This window comes from Loxodonta africana, chromosome 13, assembly GCF_030014295.1.
Source record: "Loxodonta africana isolate mLoxAfr1 chromosome 13, mLoxAfr1.hap2, whole genome shotgun sequence".
NCBI lineage: Eukaryota > Metazoa > Chordata > Mammalia > Proboscidea > Elephantidae > Loxodonta > Loxodonta africana.
The window spans coordinates 53,133,360-53,148,198 of record NC_087354.1 but is presented as its reverse complement, the minus strand read 5'-3'; the positions used below and the strand labels follow the sequence as shown (position 1 = coordinate 53,148,198).

The following is a 14,839-nucleotide window of genomic DNA, read 5'->3' as shown; positions in this document are numbered from 1 at the left end:
AGAACTGTAATTCAGGGGACATTCAGAGGCCTAATTTCCATCCTTCTTCTCTTGGCCCTCCTTTTCAGCTCTCCCCATAGAGGAGTATTTTTTTATAGGACTAGATCTATTCTTCTATTGTTTAAAAAAAAAAAAAATTCCCTTTCTTACCAAGGGTAGCATATTGCATACCCTTAGGCTGTGTTTTTTTTTTTTTTTTCACTTAACAGTGTACCCTAGAAAGTCTTCTTTAAATATGTTAGTTTGAACCATTTTTTTTAATCAGACTGGTTTTTTATTTATGTCTTTATTTAAATGCATTGTGGGATATGGCCGTCTGTTACGAATTATACCATGAAAGAGTGGGTGAGTTCGTGACTTAACTGTGGGCTTTATGGAAAGTCTCTCTTTTTTTTCTTTGCTTCTCATCATAGAACATAATAAATGCCTTCCTTTTTTTTTTTTTTCTCCCTCTCAGCCTAAAGGAATTCCTGCCCAAAGAATATATCAAGCAGAGAGGAGCTGAAAAGAGGATATTTCAGGTACTGGAAACATGCAGAATTTATTATTCCACTCCTCCCTATCCTCATTTATTAGGGTGAGAGCCCTCAGCAATGGTAGTTTTGTATCCTGTACATGTACTTTGCTTGTATAATAAATGATGAGTGGCTCCAGAGTAAAGAAGCTGACAGTTCCACTTTGGGCAGATTTATTATCTTAATCCATACCTTCTTGCTAAAGGTTACTTAGCCTCTCTGAGGAAAATGTGCATACATTTAATTTCAAGAGGCATTATCTTGGTAGCAAGGTCCCTGGGTGGCTCAAGCAGTTTGTGGTCGCCTGCCAACCTAAAGGTTGGGGATTCAAACCCATCCAGCAGCGCCGTGGAAGAAAGTCCTGGCAATCTGCTTAAGATTACAGCCAGCGAAACCCTGTGGAGCAGCTGTACTCGGTAACACATGGGGTCACAATGAGTCAGAATCAGCTGATGGTCAACGGTTTTGGTTTGGGCTCTGGTTTTATCTTTCTTCGTAGCATTAAAGGAAGACCCTATGCCATTAAAATGCCCTGGGTCACTAGCTTCATTGTCTAGAGATTTTTTTCCAGAAGCTAAAACGCGAGAACTGGTGCCTTTGTTAAAAATCCAGGTTTATTCTAAAGTTCCAAAACTTGTCCATTCTAGGCAACCAGTAGGAAAACCTTGGCTGTGACACAGTCACTCTGATGAATTCAAGGTATCAAAGTCGTCTTCGGTCTTGAAATATAAATTCGAATTGAAATATACATTTCAAGTATGTGAAACACATTTTTTATCCAGGATTTTTTTCCCCAAGCACAGTGATATAAAAAAAAAGGCATTTATATATCCTGCTCTTTGGAAAAAATATATGTTGGATGGAGATTAGAATGATACCTCTCCTGAGAAGAACATCTTTCTAGCTGTCATGAAAGTGTTGCTTCTGAACGCTTTTGGAACACGGAGTCCTTTGAATATCTGATTACAGTTATGGACTCTGTTCCTGCTGCACCGTACAAGCAAATGAATTGTTGCATATAGTTGTGAAATTTGTAGGGTGTTTGGGCTCGAGCTCAAGTCAAGCACTTTCTGTGTGCTCTGACCCTCAGTCTGGGTGGGAGCCTCATGTCATGGAGCCGGTCTTTGGCACAAACGTCACGGGTTGTTCACAGCCACTACATGCACCCCGCATAGTAACTACGTCATAGCAAGCCCGCCAGCCGGCAGAGCCACAATGACTTGTCCTGTCCACTCTTACTTTCACAGGAGCACAAGAACTGTGGAGAGATGAGTGAAATTGAAGCCAAGGCCAAGTACGTCAAACTCGCCCGGTCCCTGCGGACGTATGGTGTGTCCTTTTTCCTGGTGAAGGTGAGTTGGGTAGGGTGGAGGCCGTGTTTATCTCTGCCACCTCTTTATCTTTGTTAAGTGTTTGATGTTCAGTTTGGTTTGTTGTGCCTCGGCCCCTAGCATTTGCAGATGTAGGCTCTGTGATTCCCGCTCCTCCCAAGAAAGAGCCTTGGCCTGTGGTGCCCATGGCTCAGACATGAAGTACATGAGCCTTGAGGAGGTGAGTGGTGGCTTGGTACACTGTCACTGCCACAAAGTCACTGAAGGAGTAAGCTCAGCTTTCCTTGTTATGACTCTCTCTTAAGAATGTTTCCTGGATGAATATCAGGAGTCCACGGAACCAAGTAAAGGTTGTTGACCCACAAACTAATTCAGATTCTTCGGTAAATATGATACTTACCGTGTGTAATTTTGTATAGTTATTTGGGATTTTCATGGCCTTCGGATTTGTTTTTATGGGCATTGTTTGTCCCATTGTGCACTACCTAAAGAGGTGTGTCTTTGAAATTCAACCTGTAGGCTAGTAAGAGTCTGGCCCTCAGTGGGTACATTCTTAAGTTGACTGATAAATCCTCTTAGTAGCTCCATCACCCCTTTACTCATTCTATTCTCAGATACTCTAGTTATCCAGCCAATAGGTCTCTTTGGTTTCCACTTGTTTGCTGTGACTCTGGGCCTCCTGAGTCTCACTTTGGGCCAGGAGAGTGCTCCCCTGTGTGGCGTGGTTCCTGGTGTTGCTTGCTGCAAACCAGAGCATAATCAGCTATGTTGTAGCTGCTTCCAGGGACCGAAGTCAGAAGGCCAGAGACGGGCTGCTTTGATTAAGGAAGGAGGTGAATGTTGGACACTAGGATGTTTGGGAATGTAGATGCTTATCCTGATTCTGCTTCTCAATGGAGCAAGCTCCTTCACTGGGACGAGGAGTAACAGATTTTATACTAAAGAGAGGTGTGTACTTCGCAGTCATTAGTTATAGCAACGAAATCAGCTCTCAGTTTTACAACAGAAAACACTGAGGCCCTTGCCAATGGAGAATAGAAAAGAATGGAGAAAGCATACATCAATTGATTGTTTTTATGGAAAATAGTTTAGAAGTCTAGTTTTTCTATTTAGTGGAAGTATTAAACAATCAGTGGAGTTTTTAGTGGCACTGAGTGCCTTCTAGGCAATAATGACTCCATTTATCCCAATGTAGTAATGACAGTGATAACATTTAGTAAACAGTTACAGGCCAGGCAGATCTCATTTGAATCTATTAACAACCCAATGGAAGAACTATGACGATTCTTTTCATTGATGAGAAAATGGAGCCCCAGAGAGGTCAGTGACTCAGCTGGGCCCGTAAGCCTAGTAGTTGAAGGAGCCATGACTTGAATTCAGGCCTCTCTGGCTGCAAAGCCCATCTTTCCAACCACTACACTATGTGCCTTAGCTAGAGTGGCCCTGTTTGAGATGTGATCACCCACTTTCATCATCCTAGACACTCCCCCGACCCCCAACACACACACAATGTGAACACACTGTGAGATCTATGGGTCTGCTAGTTTTAGTAGAAAGAGCTGCTTTCTCATTCATTATTCCAAAGGGCAACCAGTGGTACGTGACTTCCGAAACCTCATAAGAACAAAAATTAAACAAATTTTCAGTCTGTCCAGTAATACTGGCATCGATTTCCATCTGCTTTCTTGAGTTTTCCAGTAGTCCTTCGTGTATGAAATTCATCTCTTGTGTTCTCACCGTTTTCCATTAGTACAGTTAGACTTCACATAGTCCGTGTCAGTGACGTGCCTCTTGTGTACAAGTCAGTGAATTTAGAACTATAAATAGCACACAGCGCACTACATGTAATTAGACAGGAAGAGAATCGAACAGCAAACTGTACAAAAAGGAAATTTGTTTTCCAAAGACAAATCTGCACATAGCTTGTAGGATTAGACGTGGAGTTAGAAGAAGAGGTGGAGCTTCTGGTCAAACTAAGACTCTCCTTGTACAAAATTATTGAAAGCAGAGCAAGAAAGTGACGGGAGCTTCCTTCTTTCCTTTATTCCTTCCTTCTCCTCTCTCTCTCTCCTTCCTTCTTTTAGTGCTTCCCTTTTTTGGTATTTCCTTCCTTTCCTTCCTCCCTCCCTCCCTCTCTCTCCCCTCTTTCCCCCTTCCGCCACCTCCCTTTCCTCCCTCCTTCCTTTTTTTTTTTTTTAATTATCATCTCTTTGAAGAGAGGAGGGGGTCAGGAAGGTAGGCAGTACTAGAAACTTTTATATATGTATCAAATATTCAAATTTGGGTTTTTGTTAGTTTATTGTCATTTTATAAAATGTTAATAGGACATTATTCATAATTTGTTGCTCAGTGGTCCCATGTAGTACATCATTTTCTTTTAAAATTTTTCTTGATAAATGTAATTCAGTTCACCATACTTTGCCCTATTTTAAAAGCAGTAGGCACAGGGTTTTTCTGGGAGAACTAAGAATTATGGAAGGATTAAATTTTATGAATTCAGATGCTGTCACACTGGAGGGATTGCAACCAGTTTTACAAAGCAATATGTGTGTAAACTTTTTGAATGAGAAATGAACTTGAGCTGTAAACTTCACCTAAAGCACAATAAAATTAAAAAATATATATGAATTCACGAACCTAGTAAATCACATCTATAGAGCAAGTAAAACAACATCATGTAATGCTTTTATTTAAAGCCAGAAAGGTTTTTGATACAGTCCAGTACTGCATCCTTATCAAAGTATCTTTAATGTGCTGGAATGGAAGTATACTTTTTCAACATGATAGAGTATCTGTTTCAAACTTATTATCAGAATATTTAACAAAGAGATGCTAGAGAGAACCATGTAAAAGTTGGGGTCAAAACAAACATGTCTACTAGGCATTGCTGTTGCCCTTCAACGTTGTTTTAGAAGTTCTGAGAAGTGCAGTAAGACATAAAAATGAGGGGAAAAGTTAAATAAAATAAAAATGAATAAACATGAAACAATAAAAATGAAGGAACAAAATTATTGTTACCATATTTTTATGCAAATAACACGTATCCTCTGCATTTGTTTGCTGGCCACCCCCCCTCAGGCACCCTCACAGGTGCCACCATGCCAATCCTCTTCCACGTATTCCTGTAAAAAAAAAAACAAACTAGCCTAGCACCCTTACAAGAAAACCTTATGGGAGAAGGATGCAGCCAGCAAACAAACACAAAAGGTGAGTGTTATTTGCGTGAAAATATGGTGCTTGTCAGTGTGATTGTTTATTTTATAACAAGATATACAGAATCAGTATTTGAAATTTTATTTTGAAAAATTATAGATTTGCAAGAATTTACAAAAATAATTCAGAGAGGTCTCATGTACCGTTTACCAAGTTACCTCCAATGATAACTAGTACAGTATCACAACCAGAAAATTGACATTAGAAGTGTAGGCATTGTGCTCCTTAGAAGGGAGGATGGCGAGACTTCGTCTCATGTACTTTGAACATGTTATCAGGAGGGACTAGTCCCTGGAGAAGGACATCATGCTTGGTAGAGGGTCAGCGAAAGAGAGGAAGACCCTCGATGCGATGGCTTGACACAGTGGCTGCAATAACGCACACAAGCATAGCAACCATTATGAGGGTGACACAGGACTGGGAAGTGTTTCATTCTGTTGTACGTAGGGTCACTATGAGTCAGAACCAACTCAAGGGCACCTAACAACACAATCCATAGACCTTATTCACATTTCACCAGTTTTACATGTGTTCATTTGTGTGTGTGTGTGTATTTAGTTCTGTGCAGTTTTATCACGTGTGTATTTATGTAACCACCACTATGTCAAGATAAAGAACTATTAATCCACGAACACAAAGACCCCTTGGGCTCCCCTTTTATAGCCACACACACCTCTTCCTGCCTCTTCTCTCCCCCACCCCGCCCATCCCCATCCCTAACCCTGGCAAGCCCCCATCTGTTGTCCAGCTTTATAATTTTGTTATTTCAAAAATGTCATATAAATGGAATCATACAGTATGTAATCTTTTTGCAGTTTTTCACTCAGTATAATTTCCTTGAGACCCATCCAAGCTGCTATGTGTATCAGTAGATTACTCCCTTTTTATCATTGTGTGGTATTCCCCGGTATGGATGTGCCACAGTTTGTGTGACCATCCAGCTGTTGAAGGGCAGTTGAGAGAGACAGGTCTTTACTGGGAGCTGCCTTAGGCTGCCTTTTTCTACTGGAGATAAAGGACCCTGGTCTGCGAAGTTGAATGTTGGAAAGGGGGAGTTATGGGGTGGAGTGAGGCGTCCTGCATAGGAAGGTGGAAAGAGGGAGCCTTATTACCTTGTGACCATCTGCTAAAATGCTACCTCTATCACCAAGGACTGCAGGCAGGTACTGGTACAAGGGGGGAATCCCCACTTGACTAACACAGATCTGAGCTATTCCCTGTTTTACCTTTTCTAGCTCTTCTGCATTTGGTTGGTATCCGTTAAAAAAAAAAAAAAAAAAGCCAAACCCATTGTCGTCGAGTCAATTCTGACTCATAGCGACCCTATAGAACAGAGTAGAAGTGCCCCATAGAGTTTCCAAGGAGCAGCTGGTGGATTTGAGCTACTGACCTTTTGGTTAGCACTGGTAGCTTGCCGTAGCTCTTAAGCACTGCGCCATGAAGGCTCCATTTTGTGGATAGGAACTAAAGTAATTTTCTCACTTCACGGTGGTCTCTGTTGCTCGGTTTCAGTATTTTTGAGTTTATTACATCCAGGGGTGGATTATCCAATAGGCAGGGTAAGCACCAGATCATCTGTAGTGAAATTCTTCACTATACATTAGTAAGTAAGCACAAAGAAGCTCGTGCTTACTTTGCTTCTTGGGTCAATTTGAGAAGAGGCTTTGATTCTGTAGGATGGTGCTGTGGGTTGGGAGAGAGACAAATACCAGGCAAACTTAGAAGCAGACTCTTTGGTGTAGTGAAAAAATGTGAAATACTTTATTACTGATGATCTGGTAAGCAAGGTAAACACTGTGCTTACCTTGCCTATTGCATAACCCGCCCCTGGTTACATCCGTTTCCCTAACTGTGACCTTTCTGATGGACTACCCACTGAAAGTTGTTTGCTTGTTTGCTGTGACTTCCTCTCCCATGCTAGAATGCTCTCGACAACAGTCAGGGAACTACATCACGCTTCTGTGTTCCCTCACCCCGAAGCCTCTTTCTGGGGAGAGGTGCAGAGGGAAAGAGTGAAGACAATAGATGCAAACTGTATTTCATCTCCGATCCCTTCCTGGGTCCCAGCAGCTGGGTTTGCACCAACATCTAAGGCTTTGTATGGCTTCCGAATCCAAATGAGATGAATGGGCTTGGATCACCCTGCACAGAGAATCTGATTCTTCTCCGTGATTTTTGGAGACTTGAAAATCCCGGTGACGTAGTATTTAAGGGCTATGGCTGCTAACCAAAAGATTGCACTTCGAATCCACCAGGTGCTCCTTGGAAACTCTATGGGGCAGTTCTACTCTGTCATATAGGGTCTCTATGAGTTGGAATCAACTGGATGGCACACAAGTATGGTTTTGGGTTGGTTTGGAAGTCTCACATTTTTCATGTTCCTCTCCTCTGACACCCACTCTTATTCCTGATATTATCACCTCCTTCTGGGAGAAGCTGGAGGTGTGCTGTGACCATTACCGTCTGAGGGCTTGTGAAATGCCCAGGGGGCCTGGGCAGGGAGCTCATTTTTGCCTTTTACTCGTTACTTCCATTGGAAGACAGTAAACTGTGGTAGACAGTCTGCTTGTGAAATCGCAGATATTTTTGAGCTACTCAAATGTGTGTTCAAATCATGACTTTACCATTCACCAGTGTCTGCCTTGGGCAAGGGTACCTCTTTGAGACTGGCCTCCTTTGCAAAATGGGGTTAATGATGATAGCAACTTCTGCGGAGTACTCTGAAGAGAAATGGGATAATGTTCATGGAATATCATGCAGCGGCCTTGTTATAAGTGCCTGTGCCCTGTGTGGGGGTGTATACATACACCCACATATAGATATAGACTTCATGTGTATGAAAAACAAAATTCAAACCCATTGCCGTCGAGTCGATTCGCTGTCGAGTCGATTCCAACTCATAGAGACCCTACAGGACAGAGTAGAGCTGTCCCATAGGATTTCCAAGGAGCAGCTGGTGAATCGAACTGTCAACCTTTTGGTTAGCAGCTGACCTCTTAGCCACTGTGCCACCAGGGCTCCAGTGTGTGAATGTATATGTATATTCCTCTGAGAATAGTTGTTTAAATACTTGCTAGGTTTCAGAGCCCTGGTGGCACAGCAGTTAAGAGCTCAGGCTGCTAACGAAAATATCATCAGTTTGAATCCACCAGCCACTCCTTAGAAACCCTATGGGGCAGTTCTACTCTGTCCTACAGAGTCAGAATCGACTTGATGGGCACACAACAACAGCAAGGTTTCAGGTATTGGTATTTTAAAAAGTTTTTTTTTGCCCATAACGGCAATAGAAATATACATATATGCATTAAGTGGAATTTTGGAAATAAGGAAAAACATAAGAAAATAATACAAATCACAATCACAAGGGATTATCATCGCCACCATTTCTAAATGTAATGTATGTATGCCTGTTGAAATTTAATTTCACATACGATCATGCTATATGTACTGCTATTTTAAAATATATTTTGAGTAATTTATTTCCATGAAACTGTTTTTCTGTAATATAAGTTTTAGTTCCAGAGTAGTCGGTTATTTGGATATACCATTTTTCACTTATAAAATCTTCCCTATCAATGGTGCCCAGCTACCACCACTGACTGCTCTGACAGGGATCACAATAGAGGGTCCCGGACAGAGCTGGAGAAAAATGTAGAACAAAATTCTGCCTCAAAAAGAAAGACCAGACTTGCTGGCCTGGCAGAGACTGGAGAAACCGTGAGAGTATGGCCCCTGACACCCTTTCAGTTCAGTAATGAGGTCACTCCTGAGGTTCATCCTTCAGCCAAAGATTGAACAGGCCCATAAAACAAAACAAGACTGAAGGGGCGCACCAGCCCTGGGGCAAGGACTAGAAGGCAGGAGGGAACAGGAAAGCTGGTAATAGGGAATCTAGGGTTGAGAAGGGAGAGTGTTGACATGTTGTGGGTTGTTAACCAATGTCATACAACAGTGTGTGTACTAATTGTTTGGTGAGAAACTAGTTTGTTCTGTAAACCATCTAAAGTTCAATTAAAAAAAAAACATCAATTTAAGAAATTGTTGTTTCTAGTTTTTCACTATGATAAACTCTGATGAGCCTTCTTGTAGCATAATCTTTTCACATATTTATGACTTTTTAAAAGAATTAAGTTCCTAAAACTGAGATGTGTCAAAGGTATGAACATTTGTAAGGCTTTGAATAGATATTAACTCATTTTCTTCCATAGAGGTTTTGTCAATTCAAATTAGTATCAGTAGGGGTCCCCTTGTGCACCTCCCTCGTTTCTGAGTATTAATTAAAAAAAAACAAAAACCCAAATGGCTGTTTCACGTAAGCAGCATTCCTAGAGTAGCATTCTTTCCCGAAGGAACACCTTTGTGGTCTGGTTTCTCTCTTTCAGCTCCTTCTAATTACTCCATCCCTTTAATTTAGTGAGTTATTCTCCCAGCCTCAAAACCTCCAAAGTCACTGACTGCGTGGCAAAATCAGGTGTGCTCAGGTGAAGAGCAGTGACTCTTGGTGTCTCCTGTTTCAGGAAAAGATGAAAGGCAAGAACAAGCTGGTGCCTCGCCTGCTAGGTGTCACCAAGGACTCAGTGATGCGCGTGGACGAGAAGACCAAGGAAGTGCTGCAGGAGTGGCCACTCACGACAGTCAAGCGCTGGGCGGCCTCGCCCAAGAGCTTCACGCTGGTAGGGGCTGGGGGAGGCCAGCTCGGGGGCCGGCATGGCCTTGGGTGGTGCTGGGGGGCAGGAGGAAGAACGAATCCGAGTCCCCTGGGTTTACCTGGCCTACAAGAACCAGCATGGAGACAGGAAGATGTTGGAGGTTCATGGGCAGAAGGGGACTAATGCAGAAGTGGGAGAGATATCAGCAGCCTAGGTTTATTTGGCCATCATTTTCCCTCTGGCTTCTGAGTAGGTCAGCCTCCGCTTGTTAACTGGCAAAGAGCCCCCTACCAGGGCAGGTGTTCTACCTTCCTGACAACATTCTGTTTTCCTCTCTAAAGGATTCAGCCTTCTGTTATCATTTTATCTCTCTCTCTAATTTTTTTTATTGTGGTGAAATATATATAACGTGAAATTTTCCATTTTAACCATCTAAGTGTACAATTCCGTGGCATCAATTACATTCGCAAGGAGCCCTGGTGAAGCACTTGATTGCTAACCGAAAGGTTGGCTGTTCGAACCCACCAGCAACTCCGTGGGAGAGAAGACCTAGCAATCTGTTCCCCTAAAGATAACAGCCAAGAAAACCTTATTGGGGCAGTTTTACTCTGTCATATTGAGTTGCCGTGAGTTGGAATCAGCTGGACGGCACACCACGATCCCAATAACGTTCACAACATCACCACTGTCTCCAGCACGTGTTCATCACCACACATAGAAATACTGTAACTATTAACCCCACATTCCCGTCCCTCCAGCCCCAGAAACTTCTCATCTGCTTTCTATCTCTGAATTTGCTTATTGTAGATATTCTGTATAGGTGGAATCAAATCCCATGTTCTCTTTCCAGGCAGGCTGAGAAAACACTTCTCAAGATACTACAATTCTTAGGAATTCTAAAACAGTGAGAGATAAAAAGAGGGCCTAGCGTGGGCCTCAGAGCACTAGAAAGGCTCCTTTTAGGGTGTGCTTGGGCTGTGGTCAGGAAGAGCAGGGGAAAGTATACATATGCCATCTTTGTTTTGGAACTAAACCATCTAGCCTTTAAAATGACTAATGTGTCTATATTTCTTCTAATGCTGTCCTTTTGTTTTGTTTTCCCAGGATTTTGGGGAGTATCAGGAAAGCTACTATTCAGTACAAACCACTGAGGGAGAACAAATATCCCAGCTGATTGCAGGCTACATTGACATCATCCTCAAAAAGGTATTTCTGATTGATACTGTGTTAAAGGGCTGTAGCTGGTATGGATACCTTAAGAAACAACAGCCTTATCTGAAAGACGTGGTTTACTATTTTAATCTCTGATACTAGGATTACTTGAGCATGACTCTAGAGGTCCTACAAGATGTCTGATGTTGCGGCTGCAGCCCAGGCTTGTATCATTTACTGCCAGGTAACAAGCAGGAACGCATCGCTTGGCTACGAATGGGCCTAGCCGACCCCTCAGTATCTTCCTCTCCAGGTAGCTGTGCTGTGCTTTCCTGCCTCTGTAGAAACCCAGATTGAGAGGCTGGAAGTATTTATGTTTTTCATGTCTTTTTTTTAACCAAATCTATTGGGGTTATATGCCATAGTGATACTGCAGAGAAATTTCTTAAGGCTTCAAGATACAACCCACTCAAAGAACCAAGATCTATTAGAATATAACATGTGCATTCTTGATTTTAACTGTGTAAAACTGAGTCTAAGGAGCCCTGATGGCACAAATGGTTAATCACTTGGCTGCTAACTCACTGATTGGTGGTTCAAACCTACCTAGCAGCTCTGCAGGAGAAAGACCTGGGGATCTGTTCCCATAAAGATTACAGCCAGGAAAACTCTATGGAGCACTTTTACTCTGTCACATGGAGTTGCTGTGAGTTGGAATCAACTCCATGGCACCTAATAACAACAACAAAATTCCTGTATTTTTACGCAGAGAGCGCTCACCTTCTTCATTCGTTTGCCAGTCGCACCCTCCCCCAACAAGGTATTTTTGCAAGCTCGCTATCCTGATTTTTTTCTGCAGCAACATGTGGCACATGTGAGGGTGCCTTGTGGGGGGGAGGCAGAATCAGCAAACAAACGTAGAAGGCACATACTATTTTCGTAAAAATACAGTAAGTCTGTACAGACAAGAGGAAGAAGGAGGGAGAGTGAGGAATAGGAAGAGGATATGGAATGTGTGGCTAATTGCCTCCATGAACAACTGCCTCCTTTGCCATGAGACCAGAAGAACTGAATGGTGCCCAGCTACCATTACTGAACATTTCGATCAAAACTTCTAAAGAAGAATCCTGACCAAAAGGGCTAGAATGTAGAACAGAATTTCAAAATTTCATGGACTGCAGACTTTCTGGAGCCATGGGGGATGGATGAACCCCTGAACCTTTGCCCTGAGATAATCTTTAATCCTTAAACCAAAAATATTCCCTGAAATCTTAAAAAACCAAACAGCAATTTAGCTTTAACTAGTAAAAAGTGTCTGCCTTGAGCATTATGCTATTTTGAGAACTATCTATATGGGATCAAAGTGACAACGGCAACTCAAAAGATTAGGTAGGAACCTTAGAGAGCAGTGAGTTTGTGTTAATGGAGGAGGAACAACTCAGAAAAGGAGGGTGAGAATGGTTGCACAACTCGAAGATTGTAATCAATGTCACTAAACTGTATGTGTAAAAACAGTTGAATTGGTGTATGTTCTGTGTGTATTCTCAACAATGACAACAAAATAAAATATTAGAAAAATCATTAAGATATCCCCAAGATTATTGCCCTGACATTTTCCATAAACCTTGAACCGAAACTACCCCGAGGTCACCTTTTAGCTAAATAACCGATTGGCTCATAAAAGAACATTACCAGTGAGTACTGCGTACCTTTAAAAAAATCATCTACGTGAGACCAAGTGGTCAACAGTTACTCTACAGCAAAGATGAAAGGGTAAGGGGACAGGGAAACCAGATACCTGAAAATGAAGCATCCAGAATGGAATAAATGAGAATATTGGCACATCGTGAAAAATGTAACCAATGTCACTGAACAATTTGTGTACCAACTGTTAAATGGGAACCTAATTTGCTGTGTAAACTTTCATCAAAAATAGGATAAAATACTATTTTGAAAAACAATTAAGTCTGTGCAGTAATAAATCAGAGATAGTAAATAATGGACCTTTTTATTACGATCTTTTATTCACTCATCACTTAAAGGAAATATTAAGTTAAAGAAATGCTGGATAAACGGCAACGTTTTTTGCTTGCTGTGGCTACCTTCAAAAGTCTTACAAAAAAGACCAGACTTACTGGCCTGACAGAGACTGGAGAAACCCCAAGGGTATGGCCCCCGGGCACCCTTCTATCTCAGTACTGAAGTTACTCCCCAGATTAGATAGGCCCATAAAACAAAATAAGACTAAAGAGGCGTACCACCTCAGGGGCAAGGACTAGAAGGCAAGAGGGGACAGGAAAGCTGGTAATAGGGAACCCAAGGTCAAGAAAGGAGAGTGTTGACATGTCGTGGGGTTGTTAACCAGTGTCATAAAACAATATGTGTACTATTTAATGAGACACTAGTTTGATCTGTGAACCTCACTAAAGTACAAGAAAAAAAATTTTTTTTTTTAAAAAAGAAGTCTTTTTATAAAAGTTCCTTGTGTCTAGATCTGCTAATTTTCACGTGTGTCTTGTTTTACCTCCAGAAACAAAGTAAAGATCGATTTGGATTAGAGGGCGATGAGGAGTCAACTATGTTAGAAGAGTCTGTCTCCCCCAAAAAGTGAGTATGTGATGAGAGCTACAGAGCTGCCTTCCCCTGCAGGGCCAGGTCTCCCCTGGCAGCCCTGGGCCTATTGCCCCAAGGCCATCAGCTGGAGCACAGGATAGTGCTGGGATAGATAAGTCTTGCTACGCAAAGCCTGGTCCCCAGACCAGCAGCGTCACTGCCGTGGGTATCTGCTGTGGGTGGCTAGGGATCTCAGAGAGACACTGAGCAGTGTGGTATTTCAGTGCATGTTTGGAGGCAGCGAGCATTTGTGAGTCCTGTTCATTTGTGATTCAAATCTCGTGAATTGGGTTCCAGTCTGGCGTCTGCCTCTTAATTAACTGCATTGCCTTGGGGCAGTTACTTAATCTCTCCATCCCTATGATCTCATCTATAAAATAATGATGGTACTTTTGTTTTGATGATTGTAGGTTTTGCTTTGACTATTGAGTTACTAATAAAGCACACAGAAAATGCATGGCACATAGTAAATATTTGTTATTGTTATTATCATCATTATTATTTTAAATTTGGAACAGTCTAAATTTAGCCCCATTTCATAGATGGAAACAGATTTGTTAAAATTAAGCAATAACTAGTTAAGTGATACTTGTTGGGAAACCTGTGGGGGTATCCCCTTTATGTCAGATGGAGTGTGATAACTTTTTTGGTCTACACTATACCCAGTGCCTCTAACATGCTGACTCATTTGATCCCAACCAAAACCGCCTATGTGAGAAGTACCCCTGAAATTACCATCCCCAATTCATGACTGAGGAAACTGAAGCTCATGGAAGTCAGCTGAGATACATACATGTGACAGAACCCAGACTCAGATTCAGATCTTGTGTTATTTCCCATAGTACATTCCCAGAAAGTTCTAGCATATTCTTATACATTGAACTTGCTTAGCCATAGTAATTGTTTCTGTAACTTCTCTATCCTTCCGACCACATTCTCACAATTTGCTTCGTTATTATCCTGAAGGTGCTTTTCCACTTGTCCCCTATTAACATACAAGTTGGAACCAAATTCGATGTGATGCATTTCAAGTACTTGCTACTCTGTAGCAAAGCACGTCAAGTCCTTGGAGGGATTGATGACCATTAGATGGAAATTAGCAAGCTAGTGCTTCCTGGCGGGGTGAGTGGTTCATTTCAGAGTACCCTGCTGTACTTAAAATTATGGTGTTGGTGAAGAATATTGACTATTTCATGGATTGCCAGAAAAATGAATAAATCTGTCTTGGAAGAAGTATAGCCAGAATGCTTCTTAGAAGTAAGGATGGCGAGACTTTGTCTCATGTACTTTGGACATGTTATCAGGCGGGACCAGTCCCTGGAGAAGGACATTATGCTTGGTAAAATAGAGTCAGCAAAAAAGAGGA

At 41.9% G+C, this 14,839-nt stretch overlaps 1 protein-coding gene across 2 annotated transcripts in view; it reads left to right on the top strand.

Moving 5' to 3' along the window:
* Positions 1-14,839, top strand: part of TLN2 (talin 2) — a 393,238-nt gene that overhangs the window by 214,721 nt on the left and 163,678 nt on the right. For both annotated transcript variants that reach the window (XM_064267460.1, XM_064267461.1), the window contains 5 exons: positions 458-521; positions 1,763-1,867; positions 9,577-9,732; positions 10,813-10,914; positions 13,391-13,467. In XM_064267460.1, coding sequence (XP_064123530.1) covers positions 458-521; positions 1,763-1,867; positions 9,577-9,732; positions 10,813-10,914; positions 13,391-13,467 — 504 coding nt within the window. The remainder of the gene's footprint in view (positions 1-457; positions 522-1,762; positions 1,868-9,576; positions 9,733-10,812; positions 10,915-13,390; positions 13,468-14,839) is intronic.